Below are 17,963 nucleotides of genomic sequence, written 5' to 3'. Positions count from 1 at the left end.
TAGTCTAGTCTATAGTCTAGTCTATAGTCTAGTCTATAGTCAAGTCTACTGTATAGTCTAGTCTATTGTCTACTCTATAGCATAGTCTACTGTCTAGTCCATAATCTGGGTTATGGTCTCCTTTATAGTCCAGTCTATAGTCTAGTCTTTAGTCTACATTATGGTCTAATGTATAGCGTAGCGTATAGTCTAGTCTATCGTCTAGTCTATAGCCTAGTTTATTGTATAATACATAATTTAGTCTATAGTCTAGTCTATAGTCGAGCCTAAAGTCTAGTCTATAGTTAGGCTATAGTCTAGTCTATAGTCTACATTATGGTCTAGTCTATAGTCTAGTATATAGTCTAGTCTATTGTCCAATCTATAGTCTAGTCTATAGTCTAGTCTATAATCTAGTCTATAGTCAAGTGTATAGTCTTGTCTATAGTCTAGTCTGTAGTCTAGTCTATAGAATAGTCTATAGGCTAGTCTATAGTCCATAGTCTAGTCTATAAACTAATCTTTAGTCTAGTCTGTAGTCTAGTTAATAGTCTAGATTATAGTCTAGTCTGTAGTCTAGTCTATAGTCCAGTCAAAAGTCTAGTCTAAAGTCTAGACTTTAGTCTAGTCTTTAGTCTAGTCTTTAGTCTAGTCTATAGTCTAATCTTTAGTCTAGTCTATAGTCTAGTCTAAAGTGCATTCTATAGTCTAGTATATAGTCTAGTCTTTAGTGTAGTCTATAGTCTAGTCTAGTCTAGTCTATAGTCTAGTCTATAGACTAGTCTATAGTCTAGTCTATATTCTAATCTATAGTCTAGTGTATAGTGTATATATATAGGCTATACACAAGGCTATATACTAGACGTGTGTATAGCATAGTCTGTAGTGTAGTTTATGGTCTAGTCTATAGTCTATTTATTGTCTAGTTTTTAGTCTATATGGTATATAGTATATAGTATATAGCATATAGTCTATACTATAGTCTATAGTCATTGTATTCCATAGTCTAGTCTATAGTCTAGTTTATAGTCTAGTCTATAGTCTAGTCTATAGTCTAGTCTATAGTCTAGTCTATAGTCTAGTCTATAGTCTAGTCTATAGTCTAGTCTATAGTCTAGTCTATAGTCTAGTCTATAGTCTAGTCTAGTCTATAGTCTAGTCTATAGTCTAGTCTATAGTCTAGTCTATAGTCTAGTCTATAGTCGAGTCTATAGTTTAGTCTATAGTCGAGTCTATAGTTTAGTCTATAGTCTAGTCTATAGTCTAGTCTATAGTCTAGTCTATAGTCTAGTCTATAGTCTAGTCTATAGTCTAGTCTATAGTCTAGTCTATAGTCTAGTCTATAGTCTAGTCTATAGTCTAGTCTATAGTCTAGTCTATAGTCTAGTCTATAGTCTAGTCTATAGTCTAGTCTATAGTCTAGTCTATAGTCTAGTCTATAGTCTAGTCTATAGTCTAGTCTATAGTCTAGTCTATAGTCTAGTCTATAGTCTAGTCTATAGTCTAGTCTATAGTCTACTCTATAGTCTAGTCTATAGTCTAGTCTATAGTCTAGTCTATAGTCTAGTCTATAGTCTAGTCTATAGTCTAGTCTATAGTCTAGTCTATAGTCTAGTCTATAGTCTAGTCTATAGTCTAGTCTATAGTCTAGTCTATAGTCTAGTCTATAGTCTAGTCTATAGTCTAGTCTATAGTCTAGTCTATAGTCTAGTCTATAGTCTAGTCTATAGTCTAGTCTATAGTCTAGTCTATAGTCTAGTCTATAGTCTAGTCTATAGTCTAGTCTATAGTCTAGTCTATAGTCTAGTCTATAGTCTAGTCTATAGTCTAGTCTATAGTCTAGTCTATAGTCTAGTCTATAGTCTAGTCTATAGTCTAGTCTATAGTCTAGTCTATAGTCTAGTCTATAGTCTAGTCTATAGTCTAGTCTATAGTCTAGTCTATAGACTAGTCTATAGTCTAGTCTATAGTCTTGTCTATAGTCTAGTCTATAGTCTTGTCTATAGTCTAGTCTATAGTCTGGTCTATAGTCTAGTCTATAGTCTAGTCTATATTCTAGTCTTTATTCTAGTCTATATTCTAATCTATAGTCTAGTGTATAGTGTATATATATAGGCTATACACAAGGCTATATACTAGACTTGTGTATAGCATAGTCTGTAGTGTAGTTTATGGTCTAGTCTATAGTATATTTATTGTCTAGTTTTTAGTCTATATAGTATATAGTCTATACTATAGTCTATAGTCATGATCATTGTGTTGTCATTAACTCAAAATATCTGTCAATATTTTTGCTTCCGAAATGTGGTAATTTATTTTAAAGCTTTAGATGCGAATGATTTTATTTTAATCGTCATCATTAATTTTACACGCTTCGTACAAAGCTGTGTTTGTTACAATTTGTTTTTTTAATTTCAAATTTAATTAATATAATTAATGAGAGTTTGACGTGTTCGTTCCTGTTACCCGTTTTAATGTTTTCTTCTATGCCGTATGACTGATGAGATTAATTTCATAATTAAAATTCTAGTGTTTTTATAGTTGCGATTAAAAAAAAAAACAACAAAAATTTGTGCACACAAAAATAATAATTAATAATTTATTAAAGAAATAAACAAACAAAAATAAATATAAAACGTGGTATTAGTCTGTTTTTGTGTTTTTTAATTCGTTGATTTTATTCAATAATTATTTGTGGGAAAAATTAGCAAAAATTATTTATGCAATTTGCACATTATTTTTAATGTTTATTTACAGTTTTTGTTTAAACAAAAATTTAGAAAAGCCTGAAAATTAGAGGGTGAAATAATATTTGTTTAAAAATATTTATTTAAAGTGAATTAATTAATAATTATTATGTAATTTAAGTATATTGCATAACAAATAAATAATTAATAGTTATGAAGAGAGTTCAGAAATATTTTTTGGCGTCTGGGGCAATTGAAAATAAATTGTAAGATTATGCATTCACATTTTTACTAGAAACATTCTAAAAGCTTTTTGTTAATAACTTTCTTCTAATAAGACTAAAAGTAACTTCATAACCTTTCAACTTTTTTGTAGAATTTGACTATAAATCTAAATCTCATTTATTAACAAAGAGTAAAAATGCATTCTAGATGAAAATTCTCTTTTTCATTTCCTGGAAACATTTTACGCTGCCTGCTAATGTATCTGTACACTCATTAAGTACAATTAATTAAAGTTGTTGGTAAATAAAAACAGAAAACACTAAATAAAAATAAAGTAAAAAAAGAATATCCACGACCACCCACCATAATAGTTTGCCATTAACATGGTCCACATCCCAATGGCCGACAAAACGTAAAATACCAGCAGTCGCTTAAATAAAAACGAAACTCATTAGCCGTAATACAAAAAAGAAACACTTAAAATGAGGAAAAACACTTAAAAAAGTGTAAAAAGGCAAAAAAAAGCGTTTTTGTGAACAAAAAATCTTCACATTTATAAAACCAAAATATAGGAAAAGTTGAGCACCAAAAAAAAATATGTCATAAGTTAAATAATAACCCAAACATTATTCAAAATTATGTTGGCCAAATATATGGAAAAAAATAAAAACACAAAACGATCCTTAAAGTAGAGAATACCACAAAAAAGCAATACATACATAGCGGCCATAAACACAAGGCCAATAACTTGGCAGGCAATGTGAATGTGAGAACAAACGTTTAATGGGTAACAACAAGCGAACAAAATTTTAATTTAAATTAAGAGCCCAGATCTAATTACAATTGCAGCGACTAACGCCAGAGACAAACACAATTTCAAGCAAATTGCTGTTTTCATCATTATATAGACTATATTGCAGATTAGACTACATTCGTAGATAAAATTATAGACTAGACTATGCACAATATTTTAGACTAGACTATATACTAGACTATAGACTAGACTATAAACTATATTATAGCCTAGACTATAGACTAGACTATAGACTAGACTATAGACTAGACTATAGACTAGACTATAGACTAGACTATAGACTAGACTATAGACTAGACTATAGACTAGACTATAGACTAGACTATAGACTAGACTATAGACTAGACTATAGACTAGACTAGACTAGACTATAGACTAGACTATAGACTAGACTATAGACTAGACTATAGACTAGACTATAGTCTGGACTATACCCTAGATTTAAGTCAAGACTACAGAATGGAATATGGACTTAACTACGTATAAGCAATTTAATATCACAAACTGTGGTTTTAACGCCTACATTTCAATCGTACAATTCAAGCATCACATCCAGCAGCAACAGCAAAATATACAAAGCTACCAAACTAAGTCAAGTATGTATGTGTAATGAATGGAAAAAAACTTATTTCAATTTCTTATTTCGAACCAGCCTCAGTGCTTGCATTTCATCAAGAAACGGTGTTACAATACTTTGCAACGTATAAATATAAATAACACCTTCTTACAAATGAGCTCTCCACAAACAAAAACGTTTAGCATGTGTTTGCATGAAAGGCAACATGATTACAGTGATTATTAAATTAAGAAATTATTATAATACGGTCATTACAAATAATCAAAAAACCACAAAAATATTTAAGCTATATAAAGCAACACATAAAAAAAAAAAACAAAAATAATAAAAAAATGTTTTTAAAACGAAATTGCAACACGAAAGAACAATCATGTTTTTGTATTCTTTGTTTTTATGGGTAAAGAAGCATTTTTATGTCAAACTAAATGATTGATCCAAAAGATCTTTAAAGATTGCAGCAAAGAAAAAATAAATTATGGTTGTAATTGCATGGAGTTGAAGGTAGAAAGGTATGAGTAGAAATGTCAGATTTTGTTCACTTTAAAAATTTGCGCTTGAAATGACAAATTTGAAGGACCACACTGAAAATGACACTCCTAAAAAGATGTCATTTTGATGATATATGGCAAAGTTGGAGTTGCGATTGGGTTAAGGTTTATTGTAGCAAATAATTCATTTCGATAGTAGTAAAAAATTTTCATATATCAAGTTTTTTGTTTAAACTGAATTTCAAAAAATTTGTGACATCTGTCACTCTTTCCTCTATATCATTGAAAAATACATTTTCTTATTTCCTAATAAAAGTTCAAAGTTCAATTTATAATAAAACTACTTATTTATTATTTTAGATTTAAATCTAAAAATTACGATAATATCAACTAAATGCATACAATACATGGCACGTTTATGCATGTTATTTAATATCAGTGGAAATCTGAAAAATACAAAACAAATTAAATCACAACTATAATTAAAAGTAAAGCGATAAAAAAATACTAAAAATAAAAGATCATGTAATAAATAAAACATAAAAAAATACAGTAGAATAAAATTAATTCCCTATAAACTATTTAAAACTATAGAGAAAAACACACAATAACCTGCAATCCAACTCAAAGCAACTGTCAACTATTGAATATTCAGTAAACAACAAATGGTCTGTGACAACGATAACGACAACAACAACAACAACAACAAGGACGACGACTCTGTAAACGGCTACATAAATAATGCTTAAGCAGCAACAAAACAATTAATCAGCTAAAACAACAAATTAAGGTGCTAAACTTAAGCACAGCGCAGCAGCATCGGTATCACTCAAGAATAATTGTAATTTGAAACTAGCAGCCATTAATTGCCGCCAAAAAAACACACTAACTGACTTCCAAAAATACTACATAGAACCACAAAAAAAAATAACAACAAGAAAAATGCTAACAGAATTTAATGATGGTTAAATAATACGGATAATTAAAATTTTCACATGATTGAATTGAAAATTCATTGGGTTTTAAAAAAAAAAATTTTAATCATTTTTTCAAGTTTTCTCATCGACATCATCATTAATGTCATGCTAAAACAACAGAAAAAAATAAAGACCAAGAAGAAGACCGACTTAAGAAATTTTTATCAAGTGGGGGCTAAGAAAGAACGAAGTAATACTCCTCAACATTGTTAGAAAATCTTTAAGTCATGATCAAAAATGTATCCCAATGAAATCATTTTAATTAATGATTTAATATATTTCCCATGAATCTTTAAATACCTGGGCTGAATGTGTTCAAAATATTATAAGAAACTTAATTCTACTTCAAATATTTAAAAAAATAACAACTGAGCGCTGCATAAACAATGAATTAGATCTTCACTTAAACAGAAGTAGAACTGAACTAGAACTGAACTAGAACTGAACTAGAACTGAACTAGAACTGAACTAGAACTGAACTAGAACTGAACTAGAACTGAACTAGAACTGAACTAGAACTGAACTAGAACTGAACTAGAACTGAACTAGAACTAAACTAAAACTGAACTAGAACTGAACTAGAACTGAACTAGAACTGAACTAGAACTGAACTAGAACTCTACTAGAACTGAACTAGAACTGAACTAGAACTGAACTAAAACTGAACTAGAACTGAACTAGATCTGAACTAGAACTAAACTAAAACTGAACTAGAACTGAACTAGAACTGAACTAGAACTGAACTAGAACTGAACTAGATCTGAACTAGAACTAAACTAAAACTGAACTAGAACTGAAGTACTTCATTTAATTTTTGCTGTGACCTTTATTTTTTTATATAATCTGTATTTTAATATATTAATATGACATCCGTAAGGTTCCCAAAATAGGAGGTTCCAAATACGCTAAGGTTTATTGAAATACATATAACCATTACTGTTTTAATGTTTAATTAAAAACTCAACAAAAACGTTTATACTTATCTGTTATTTGTGTTGCTGCTCAAGTGTAAATAAAATATAAAACATACCTGCAATGAAAAAAAGTTAAATAATAATTATTAGCAAATATTTATATATTTATAATAAAAAATATTACTATTTGCAGTTCATAGGAGCTTATATTTTAATCTATATTATTTTTTTGTAAATAAAAACGATGGTGGTAATTTACGATCAAAATAAATGAACCATCAGAATTATGAATTAAAAATTACAATTGATAAGAAATAGTTTAAATGATGTATTGAATATAAAGTTTAATTGGAGCAAATTAATTGAATTGAATCAATTAACATTATTACTTCTTTATGTACTCATGTATAATGGATTGTAGATCAGTCTATAGACTGTAGATCAGTCTTTAGTCTGGACTGTAGATAAGTCCATAGTCTGGACTGTAGATCACTCTAAAGGCTGAACTGTAGATCAGTCTATAGTCTGGACTTAATATTTGAGTATTGTCGGAACAATAGATCAGTGTGTGACAAGATCAGTCTATAGTTTTACAAGATCAGTTTACAATGAACTATAGGTCAGTCTATAGTCTGAATTATAGATCTGCCTATGGTTTTGACTGAAGACCAACCTTAAATCTGTAATGTAAAACTAAATCTGTATTCTTGTCTATAGATTACTTTATAGTTTTCAATCTGAACAAGACTTGCTGCTGTGAACTAAAGATCTACACAAAAGAGATCCACATCAGGTCGTAGATCATTATCTCAAAAGTCTAATTTTAGTTGGTAACATTACATCAATTTCAAATTATAAAGAAATCAATTAAATTCATTTTAAAATCCTTAAATAAATCGAAAGCATGTAAATTGCTTTCACATTTGAAGCGAATAAAACTAAAAGCAACAGGGAAAAGTACACCAAAAGAAAACAGAAGGCAACCGAAAAAAATATTATTTTTACCTCTTTAACATAATTACGTTTTTCGAAATCAATCATGCCGGGATTATGATCTTCAATGCTTAATTGATTTGCTGCTGTAGTTAAAGCAGCCGTTAATGCTGGAGTTATTGGTGTAGTTGTTGTTGTTGTTAGGGTACTTGTCGCTGTTGAGTCAGTATCAGCAGGTAATGCTGGAACTGATGTTGTTGTCGATGACAAAGTGGATACGGCAACATTTGATGATGTTGTTGAAGAATTTAAGGAATTATTTAAAAAGCTTTTAGTTGTTGCCACTAATGATGATGAAGTTGCCGTAGCATTTAATGTTAAATTTGATGATATTGAAAATGGAGTTGAAGTTACTGTTGCATTCGAGCTGGAATTTAATGGTTTTAATGTTGTGGTTGTTATGGTACTACTATGGTTCAGCGGAGGTAATCGATTTAACATTAAGGAATTTTTATTTTCAAGAGATGTCACCGTTTTGTCATTTTCGGCTAAATATTTCAAAGTTTCATTTAATTGTTGCCGAATTTCCGAAGTGGCTGGCACTGATATGGATTCTATATTACCATCAATAATGGCGCCATCAAAAGGCGCCACTAACTGTTCAACAATTGTGGCTGCACCAGCCGCACTAACCACATTTCTTTCCACTAATGTTTGATTACTATCAAAGGAAGACAACGCTGAAGATGTCGATGATGCTGATGTTGATGCTGATGCTGAAGACAAGGAACGATTATTTGTTTGTAGCAATTGTTGTTGCTGTTCTCGATGTGCTGCCACAGCAGCGGCAGCAGCTGCAGCTGTAAAATTACGTATGCCAATTTCAATTATTATTTTATTATTGTTATTATTATTATTGTTGTTGTTGTTGCTATTTGCTGCCGCGCCAACTGCTGGTTGTTGAGCTGGTGGTGGTAAATGTTGCAGGGGCGGCGGCTGTGCTGATGGCTGTTGATTTTGAGACGTTTGCAGGAAACGTTGTAAATTTTTTGGATGATTAGCTGTTATATAATTTAAATCACTTCGTGACAAATGATGCTGTTGCAATGTCGAATACTGTTGCTCCACCAAAGCTGCTCTCGTTTGTGCTGCATTGACACTATTGGCTGCAGCTGAATCACTAGCAACTTTTTCGCGCAGCTTGACAATATTTGAAATATTAATACTGTTGGTTAGTGTGATGCCGGTAATGAAGACTAAGACGATTGTGAGAATGACACCGAATATGACTAACGTTGGCATGCGAAAACATTTTTTTGTGCACATTGTTTGGCGCAACCGTATTCCTTCGTCCGTCGTCGTCGTTATGGTTGTATTGTTGTCTATGTATGTGTTTGTATTACAGGAACAAAAGAAAAGACGTTTTTGTTGTTGTACTTATGGACGTTTTGGTGACGACGACGTTGTTTGATATGACGACAAATTATTATGATCAAGAAACACTCACGCAAAAGCTTATTTTAGGTTTTTAATTTTTTCTGTTAAGGCACAATATTTATTAACATAATTTGTTTAAATTTTTCTTTTTCTTAAGTAATTTTATTTTTATTTATTCTGCAAATTTTAAAAACAAAGGATTAATTTTTGTTTTTATTTAAGTTTATTTTTGTATTTTTTTTTTTTTTTGTTCAACTCTCTACCATGAATGTTTGAACTAAGATTGAATTCGTTTTTAGCTTTTTCATCATTTAACCCTTTATTATTGCTGTCTTTTTTTTTAAACTCATTAATTCAGGTTATTTTTTTTTTATCTCTCTATAATCCCGGTTTAAAAATGTTTAATGAACATTTTTTCTTGCCGTACGAGATTAGAGTGAATCATTAAAATGTATCAGATTTTAGGCGGAAGTTTAAATTACGTGTGTTCATTGAAAAAGTTTTTTGAAGATTAAGTGACAAGTCATTTATTGACAGTTTTATTGACATATAGGAGGGCTATCTGTTTTTAATTCTATACAAAAACATACTAACTGAAATTTCACAGCAGATTTTGGACGCTTAAAAATACATAATAATTTATATGTAAAATAAACTGAAGTGAGGGGAAGCGGTTTACAAAATAACCAGTAAACTGTCTGGACTATAGATCAGTCGATAGTCTGGACTATAGATCAGTCTATAGTCTGAACTATAGATCAGTCTATAGTCTGAACTATAGATCAGTCTATAGTCTGGACAATAGATCAGTCTATAGTCTGGACTATAGATCAGTCTATAGTCTGGACTATAGATCGGTCTATAGGCTGGACTATAGATCTGTCTATAGTCTGGACTATTTGTCTGTCTATAGTCTGGACTATAGATCTGTCTATAGTCTGGACTATAGATCAGTCTATAGTCTGGACTATAGATCTGTCTATAGTCTGGACTATAGATCAGTCTATAGTCTGGACTATAGATCTGTCTATAGTCTGGACTATAGATCAGTCTATAGTCTGCACTATAGATCAGTCCATAGTCTGGACTATAGATCAGTCTGGACTATAGATCAGTCTGGACTATAGATTAGTCTATAGTCTGGACTATAGATCAGTCTACAGTCTGGACTATAGATTAGTCTATAGTCTGGACTAAAGATTAGTCTATGGTCTGGACAATAGATCTGTCTATAGTCTGGACAATAGATTAGTCTATGGTCTGGACAATAGATCAGTCTATAGTCTGGACAATAGATCAGTCTATAGCCTGGACTATAGATCAGTCTATAGCTTAGATCAGTATATAATGTGGACTATAGATCATGCTATAGTCTGGAATATAGATCAGTCTATAGCATGAAATATAAATATGTCTATAGTGTGGACTTTTGATTAGTTTATGATTTACATTATAGATCAGCCTATTATATGGACAATATATTAATCTATGACATTTCTTTAAAAATTAATTAACTTTCTCCAATACCTCCCTTCAAACAAATAAAATTTTAGGCCCTTTAATAAAAACCAAACAAAATCGCATTAATCATACGTCACATTTGTCCACTTAACTTTAATAAAACTATAGTATAACAAAAAAAATATTTTGAAAATATAGTTTTATTGTTTTACTATTATTATTAATGATTTGACAATAAATGATTAATAACTCTACTCATATAATAAATAAATTTAAATTGATCACAACAAATGCTTTTATAATTTCAGCTTAAGATCTATATTTGACTCAGTTCTTATTAATTATTTTGCCTATGTTTAGCCTACACACATTTTTTTTTTTGTTTTTTTAACAAAAGAATTAGTTATCTTTATAAAAGCAACATTATTTCTTATTGTTATTTTGTGGTCATTTATAAGACAAATATATATTTAATGTAGTTTCTAAAGTGTGTTGACAATGTGATAATGAAATAAATATAAATGTCATAGGAGAAAAATTAGTTTTAATGATAAGATATTAAAGTTTAGCGGTTATTAGATCTACGGAATTTATTGCCAAATGAAAAGCGAAACTCTATTTGTTAATCTTCTGTAACAACTGATTCAAATTGGAGGCGGAATGAAGAAGAAAGCTTCTAAAAACCGTTTAATCAATAACTTAAATAAAAATTTACTAAAAGAGCAGTATGAATCTTAATTTAATTGGACACATTGTAGATAACCCTTTTTTCATCCCTGCACTTTCTATACCGAATTAGAATTGAACTAGAACTGAACTAGAACTGAACTAGAACTGAACTAGAACTGAACTAGAACTGAACTAGAACTGAACTAGAACTGAACTAGAACTGAACTAGAACTGAACTAGAACTGACCTAGAACTGAACTAGAACTGAACTAGAACTGAACTAGAACTGAACTAGAACTGAACTAGAACTGAACTAGAACTGAACTAGAACTAGAACTGAACTAGAACTGAACCACAACTGAATTAGGAGTAAACTAGAACTAAACTGAACTGAGAAACAACAAACTTTTTACCGAATATCGACGCATCCATGGTAGGGAGTTTAATATTTTTTTTAGTTTTTTACATTTCTTAATGAATTTTGATTGATCTTCTAGTTGTATTTAATTAAAATAATTTTTTTAATATGTATTTTTACGAATTTTCTGTTATTTTATTTATTTTGGTAAGTAAAGCTTTTTTACACTAATAATATATTATTTAATAATTGATCTTCATTAAACTTATTTGAAGTGCTTGTTTGTAAAACTATTTATTGGATAAAGGTGGTAACTTTTTAACAAACTATTTTAAGAAAAACTTTTTTTGATTTTTTAAGATTTCAACTAATTATATAAAAATATATTTTTTTTACTTTTAAATAATTTTTAACTTTTAAAAAGATGTTTTAGTTTTTTTTTTAACACAAAATAATTTGACTTATTTTTTTGTTAAATTCAAAACTTTACACAATTATTTAAATATTTTTTGTTGTAAAAATTTATTTTATATATATTTTTTTGTTTTATTTATCAATTTTTTATATATTTTTTTGTTTTTATTGAGATTTTTTTATTATTTACAAAGTTGTTAAAATTTTCAGCTTGTTTTATAAGTTTTAAATTTTAAGTTTGTGTTTTGCATTTACTTTAGTGCGGAAAATATTTTAAAAAGTTTAAATTATTAAATTTAAAGATTTTCCGGTATAAATTGGTTTAGTGTAATTGATAAATTTTTATTATTTATGTATTTAACTTAATTTTTTTGTTATTCAACTCTTGTTTTTTAACGCTTTAAATGTTGTGGTTTTATTGAACAAGATTAAGCTAGATTGGGCCAACCAAGCATGAATGAACGAAGAAACGAGGAAAACAAAAATACGAATATAGAAACAAAACACGAACAACAAATAACCAGCGTCTGTTAGGTTTGAGGTTTTAACAATAAATGAGCAGGAAGAAACAACAAATACTCGCAATAAAGTTTCATTTTATAACCGCAACACACAAAAACACTCGTGACAAACACTTTATGCTCACCTTGCTCTCTTTTTATTGATACATGCAAACAAGATCACACACCAAGAGGAAAATATGAAAGCATACAAATCAATGCAAATATAAAGAAATCTAACTCTTTGAGCAAAAGTTTCGCTCTTTTTTGTGCAAAATATCTCTTTTATTAAAGTTAAGAAAAGAAAAAAATGCCGGCTTTTAGTTGTTGTTATTTTATTTAATAAATCACTTAGAATGTTGTTGTAGTAGTTTGTAAGACAGTCAAAGTCAACTAGAGCTCCCTCACCGGTAGGATGACGAAGATGTTGTAGTTGGGTTTGTTTTAGTTGTAGTTGTTGTGGTTGTTGTTTGTTTGTTGGATTATTCAGTCAAAACTTTTAAAAAGTTATTAAAGTTGTTGCTGCTGTAGCATTTTTGTTGTTATTGTACCTGGACATTGATCTTTTTTACAACAGTTGACATCAAAATATTCATTTGATGATAATGATACTTTAAATAATAATGTTGTTGTTGCAGTTGTTGTTGTGATTTTAGCTGCTGTTGGCGATGATGCTGTTTCTGCTGCTGTTGCCTCATTTTGAGGTGGGTCATTGTTTAGCATTTTTTTGTTGTTGTTGTTTTTTATGTTCCTTTTTTATTTCGTTTTATTATTATTTAATGATGTTCAGAAGTTAATCTTTATTGTTGTAGTTATTGTTGGGTGTAACTTTTATTTATAAGTTTTTGTTTTTCTTTCAACTTGTAGATATTTTTAACATTTATTAACTAAAACAACAATATTATCACACACAAAAAAAGTTTATTTTCTTTTTGTCCACTTTGTATTTTTTTATTTGTTAATGGTTTGTCATTTATTTTTTGTTGTTACACAGAACAGCACAACAGCAATTTTTTAAGAAGATTTTCTGCTTTTTAGTAAGAGACAAACAAACACACACAATAATCAACATGTTTACAAGGAGTGTTTTTTCAAAAATATGCCAACAAAAGCAAAAAATTAAACAAAATTAAAAAAAAAATAATAACAAAAATATTTCAAGAAATGTTTCACGGTGGTCATAAATAACCAGATTCCAACCATGTGAGTGGAAACCAAGTTAAATGACTAAATAGCAATAATAATTAGACTGAAAATACGGAAAATTTTGACTGGCATTTAAACTGTTCTCGGTAATTAGTAAACTGTTCTCCATCTAAAAAGCGTAACGGCATAAATAAAGAGAATTGAACATAAAAAAGGTAAAGATTTACTAAATTATTGTATATATGTCTTAATCTTATCAACATTTTAACCAGAGTTTAATTTTTTAACTTAAGATCTTATCAACATTTTAAACATTTTCTTAGCAACGTTTTAACTTATATTCAATCGAAGATAAAGTCTAAAGACAACATGTTTAGAACTGAAAAAAACTTATCCCTAATCAATGAAAACAAGTTTTTGGAAAAGACAGAGAAGACAAGAACTTGAATAGAACTGAACTAGAACTGAACTAGAACTGAACTAGAACTGAACTAGAACTGAACTAGAACTGAACTAGAACTGAACTAGAACTGAACTAGAACTGAACTAGAACTGAACTAGAACTGAACTAGAACTGAACTAGAATTGAACTAGAACTGAACTAGAACTGAACTAGAACTGAACTAGAACTGAACTAGAACTGAACTAGAACTGAACGAGAACTGAACTAGAACTGAACTAGAACTGAACTAGAACTGAACTAGCACTGAACTAGAACTGAACTAGAACTGAACTAGAACTGAACTAGAACTGAACTAGAACTGAACTAGAACTGAACTAGAACTGAACTAGAACTTAACAAATTTAGTACTGCACAGAATTAGAACTAGATTTGATTTTAGAAATCAAAAATTTTTAATCAAATCCCTTCTTACTTAAGAACCCAATAGACAAATGTAAATTATTTGACATTTTCTTAAATGTAAGATTCTCTTCACACATTAACTCTTTAAAATTATTTCCAATATTTTTTCTATTCTATTATTTTCCATAAAACCAAAATGATTTACTTTTCAGAAAACTGTAAAAAAAAATGTTGCCAATAATTTATATAAATAATAGTTCGAGTTAATTTGTAGGCCTACAGAAAAACAACAACATTCCGCCAATAAGTATTTGTCACATAAATTAAAACAAATTCCCACAACTCAATAAAAAACAAGCAGCAACAGCAGAGAGAAAAAAACAAGATATTAATGCAAGTAATTGTATGTGTTCAAATATTTTTGTATTATTTTCAACTTTAACACCAGATAATTTGTTGTTAGTAATTTATTAAACATTTATAGACAACGACACACATATTAACCAAACCAACCGTTCAAGAATCGATCTATCTCTATCCAATTTAATACAACTACTCATGCAGCAACAAAAATTTTGCTGAACTAGGAGACTGAACGAAAGACCGACAGACAGGCAGACAGACAGTTGAGTATGTTTTTTTATAATAAAAATATGATTGGAGAGCATAGCAGCATACATAACATTATTATAAATGTATTAGGCTATGTATGAGTATGGATATCAGTTTGTCCATCCCAATAGTCTGTTTATTTGACCAAACGTCTTTAGGTCTCCCCCTCTGTGTGTGATACTTTTGTACGTTTCTGCTATACTTAAAATAATTTGTCACATTTTTATGACCAATATTATACTCTATAACTGCTATATAGGAATACATATGGATATATACATCCACATAAACTGTTATACTCACACGTTTACATCTAAAAACACTCAGTTCAAAGAGTTATGATACTAATCGTATGTTCACACACTCTCACATGCGATACTGGAGTCAATACTCCTTCTGACAGGCCAACACATATGAGAAATGACTCATAAAAAATATATGTGATGGACAGTAGCTTTTCTAATAATTTTAACAGATTTTTTTTAATGTTGAAAATTAATTTGAATAGAAGTAACCTAGAACTTGACTAGAACTGAACTTTAATTAAACTTCAACTGAACTGTAAAACTGAACTAGAACTGAACTAAAACTGAACTAGAACTGAACTAGAACTGAACTAGAACTGAACTAGAACTGAACTAAAACAGAACTAGGACTGAACTAGAACTGAACTAGAACTGAACTAGAACTGAACTAAAACTGAACTAAAACTGAACTAGAACTGAACTAGAACTGAACTAGAACTGAACTAGAACTGAACTAGAACTGAACTAGAACTGGACTAGAACTGAACTAGAACTAAACTAGAACTGAACTAGAACTGAACTAGAACTGAACTAGAACTAAACTAGAACTGAACTAGAACTCAACAAGAACTCAACTAGAACTGCACTAGAACTGAACTAGAAACGAACTAGAACCTAGAACTGAAATAGAGCTGAACTAGAACAGAACTAGAACTCAACTAGAACTGACCTTTTTCAAGTCTTAATTCAATGATAACATACTGTTTAAAGATTTAGGCTTTAAAAAATTTATTTGAACACATGATGAGAAGACATCTGGGAAGTAAGTAGGGGAAACCAACAACAGAACAGAGTGACTGATACCAGGTACAAAAAAATGACACATAAAATTCCTTAAACTACAACTACCACTACTACGCAAGCAACCAACAAACCCAACATCGATCGACTCACAGACGAAACGACTCAAATCTTTAACAGCTGTAGACCTATAGAGGAACAAATAAAGCCAAAAAGCAACAGCAACAACATCACAAGAACAGCAAAAAATGTTTATTAAACAATAAACAAGACAACTTACAAACATGTTGAATTAAAGCGAAGGAACAGAAGAAAAAAATAACTCAGCAAAAAAACGACAACTACGACGAAAAATTTATAAGGCCTAAAGTTACAAACAAACATACGTGTTGTAGAAGAATCCACCAACAGCAACAACAAGAAATAAGGCTTAAAATAATAAACACAGCAACTGGAAAAATATCAGAAAACGACCGAAAAAAAAAAGAATTTAAGAAGGCAACTACAATAATGTAAGTTATCCAGCAACAACAACTAAACATGACAACTAGAAGTTTTTTTTTTTGTTCCAACTTTTTGTTTGTTTGTGAACATGATGTTAAGAATTGAACAAGACATACGACAAGGAAATTGTTGTTGTTGCTATTGTTGATATTTCTTTGTTTTGCGTTATTTTTTGTAATTGTGCAATATTAAATATAGAAAAAAGTTAAGAAGAAAGAGTTGTTCAAGAGAACACATGCAGTGAGAGATTCTTCGAATGCAACTAACAGAAGAGAGCAAACGCATTTTAAACAGTAATGTCAATTGCTGGGACAGAAACTGACATGTCCTCAAATCTAATATGAATATGCTTTTGATAAACTTGATTTCTATCTTTTAGCCGTAAAACTGGTCTTCAATTGAAGCCAAAACGTTTTTTCAACAAAAAAAAAATGGCTTTCCAATCAACACCCTCCTTAGCCATCGATCGAAACAAACTAATTTTCTAGACAGAAAACAATATTTCGATATACTGAAAACTGGTGTTCGGTCGAAACTAACAAGTGTTCTAGAAGGAAATCATGTCTTCGTTCCAAAACAACTCGACTCTTGGAGGGAACACATGTCTACTATCGAAAACCCCACGTTTGCTAGATGAAAAACATCCTTTGATCGAAACCAACACGTTTCTAAACTAAAAACTCACCTCGATCGATTTGATATACCAAAATCTAGCATTTGATAGAATACAACATTTTTTCTTGGCAGAAAACTTGTTTTGATTAAAAACAACAGGTTTTCTAGACTAAAAACTGGGCTTTGGTGGAAGCTAACAGGTTTTCTAGACGAACAACATATCTTCGATCGAAGCCAACAAATTTCTAGATAAGAAACTGACCTCGATCAAAGCCAACACGTTTCCTAGCAAAATAGCATTCCTCGATCAAAGACAACACATTTTCTATTTAGATGAAAAACCATACCTACGATCGAAGCCAATAGATTTTCTAGACTAATTTCTAAACTAATTTCGCTCGAAGCCAACACGTTATCTAGACGTAGAATCATACCTACTATCGAGTCCAACTGGCCTTTGATGGAAACCAACAGGTTTTCTAGACAAAAAACAAATCTTCGATTGAAGCCAACAGATTTTCTAGACGAAGATTTGACCTCGATCGAAGCCAACACGTTTGCTAGAAGAAAAAGCAGACCTTGTTCAAAGCCCACACGTTTCCAACAGAAGCCAACACGTTTGCTAGCAGAAAAGCTTTCCTCAATCAAAGCCAACACATTTTCTATTTAGACGAAAAAACTTACCTACGATCGAATCCAATAGATCTTCTAGACGAAAAACTAATTTCGATCGAAGCCAGCGCGTTTTCTAGATGAAGAATCATGACTACGATCGAGTCCAACTGGCCCTTGATGGAAGCAA

General features: G+C 30.2%; 1 protein-coding gene across 7 annotated transcripts in view; it reads right to left on the bottom strand.

Moving 5' to 3' along the window:
- Nucleotides 1-17,963, bottom strand: part of LOC111684411 (mannosyl-oligosaccharide alpha-1,2-mannosidase IA) — a 306,748-nt gene that overhangs the window by 250,972 nt on the left and 37,813 nt on the right. Inside the window, exons 1-2 of one of the 7 annotated variants that reach the window (XR_006940352.1) lie at nt 11,628-11,859; nt 7,667-9,208 (exon numbers count right to left, since the gene is read on the bottom strand). The exons of 5 other annotated variants lie outside the window; for them this stretch is intronic. Coding sequence is in view for 1 of the 2 variants with exons in the window: in XM_046947210.1 (XP_046803166.1) it covers nt 7,667-8,920 (1,254 nt within the window). In the remaining variant the exon portion in view is untranslated. Of the gene's footprint in view, nt 1-7,666; nt 9,209-11,627; nt 11,860-17,963 lie in introns of those variants that run through there. One more of the 7 variants, XM_046947210.1, reaches the window with a different exon arrangement.

The sequence above is a fragment of the Lucilia cuprina genome, chromosome 3 (assembly GCF_022045245.1).
Source record: "Lucilia cuprina isolate Lc7/37 chromosome 3, ASM2204524v1, whole genome shotgun sequence".
Lineage (NCBI taxonomy): Eukaryota > Metazoa > Arthropoda > Insecta > Diptera > Calliphoridae > Lucilia > Lucilia cuprina.
The sequence above is the reverse complement of the archived record's forward strand: the minus strand, read 5'-3'. Positions and strand labels throughout refer to the sequence as shown.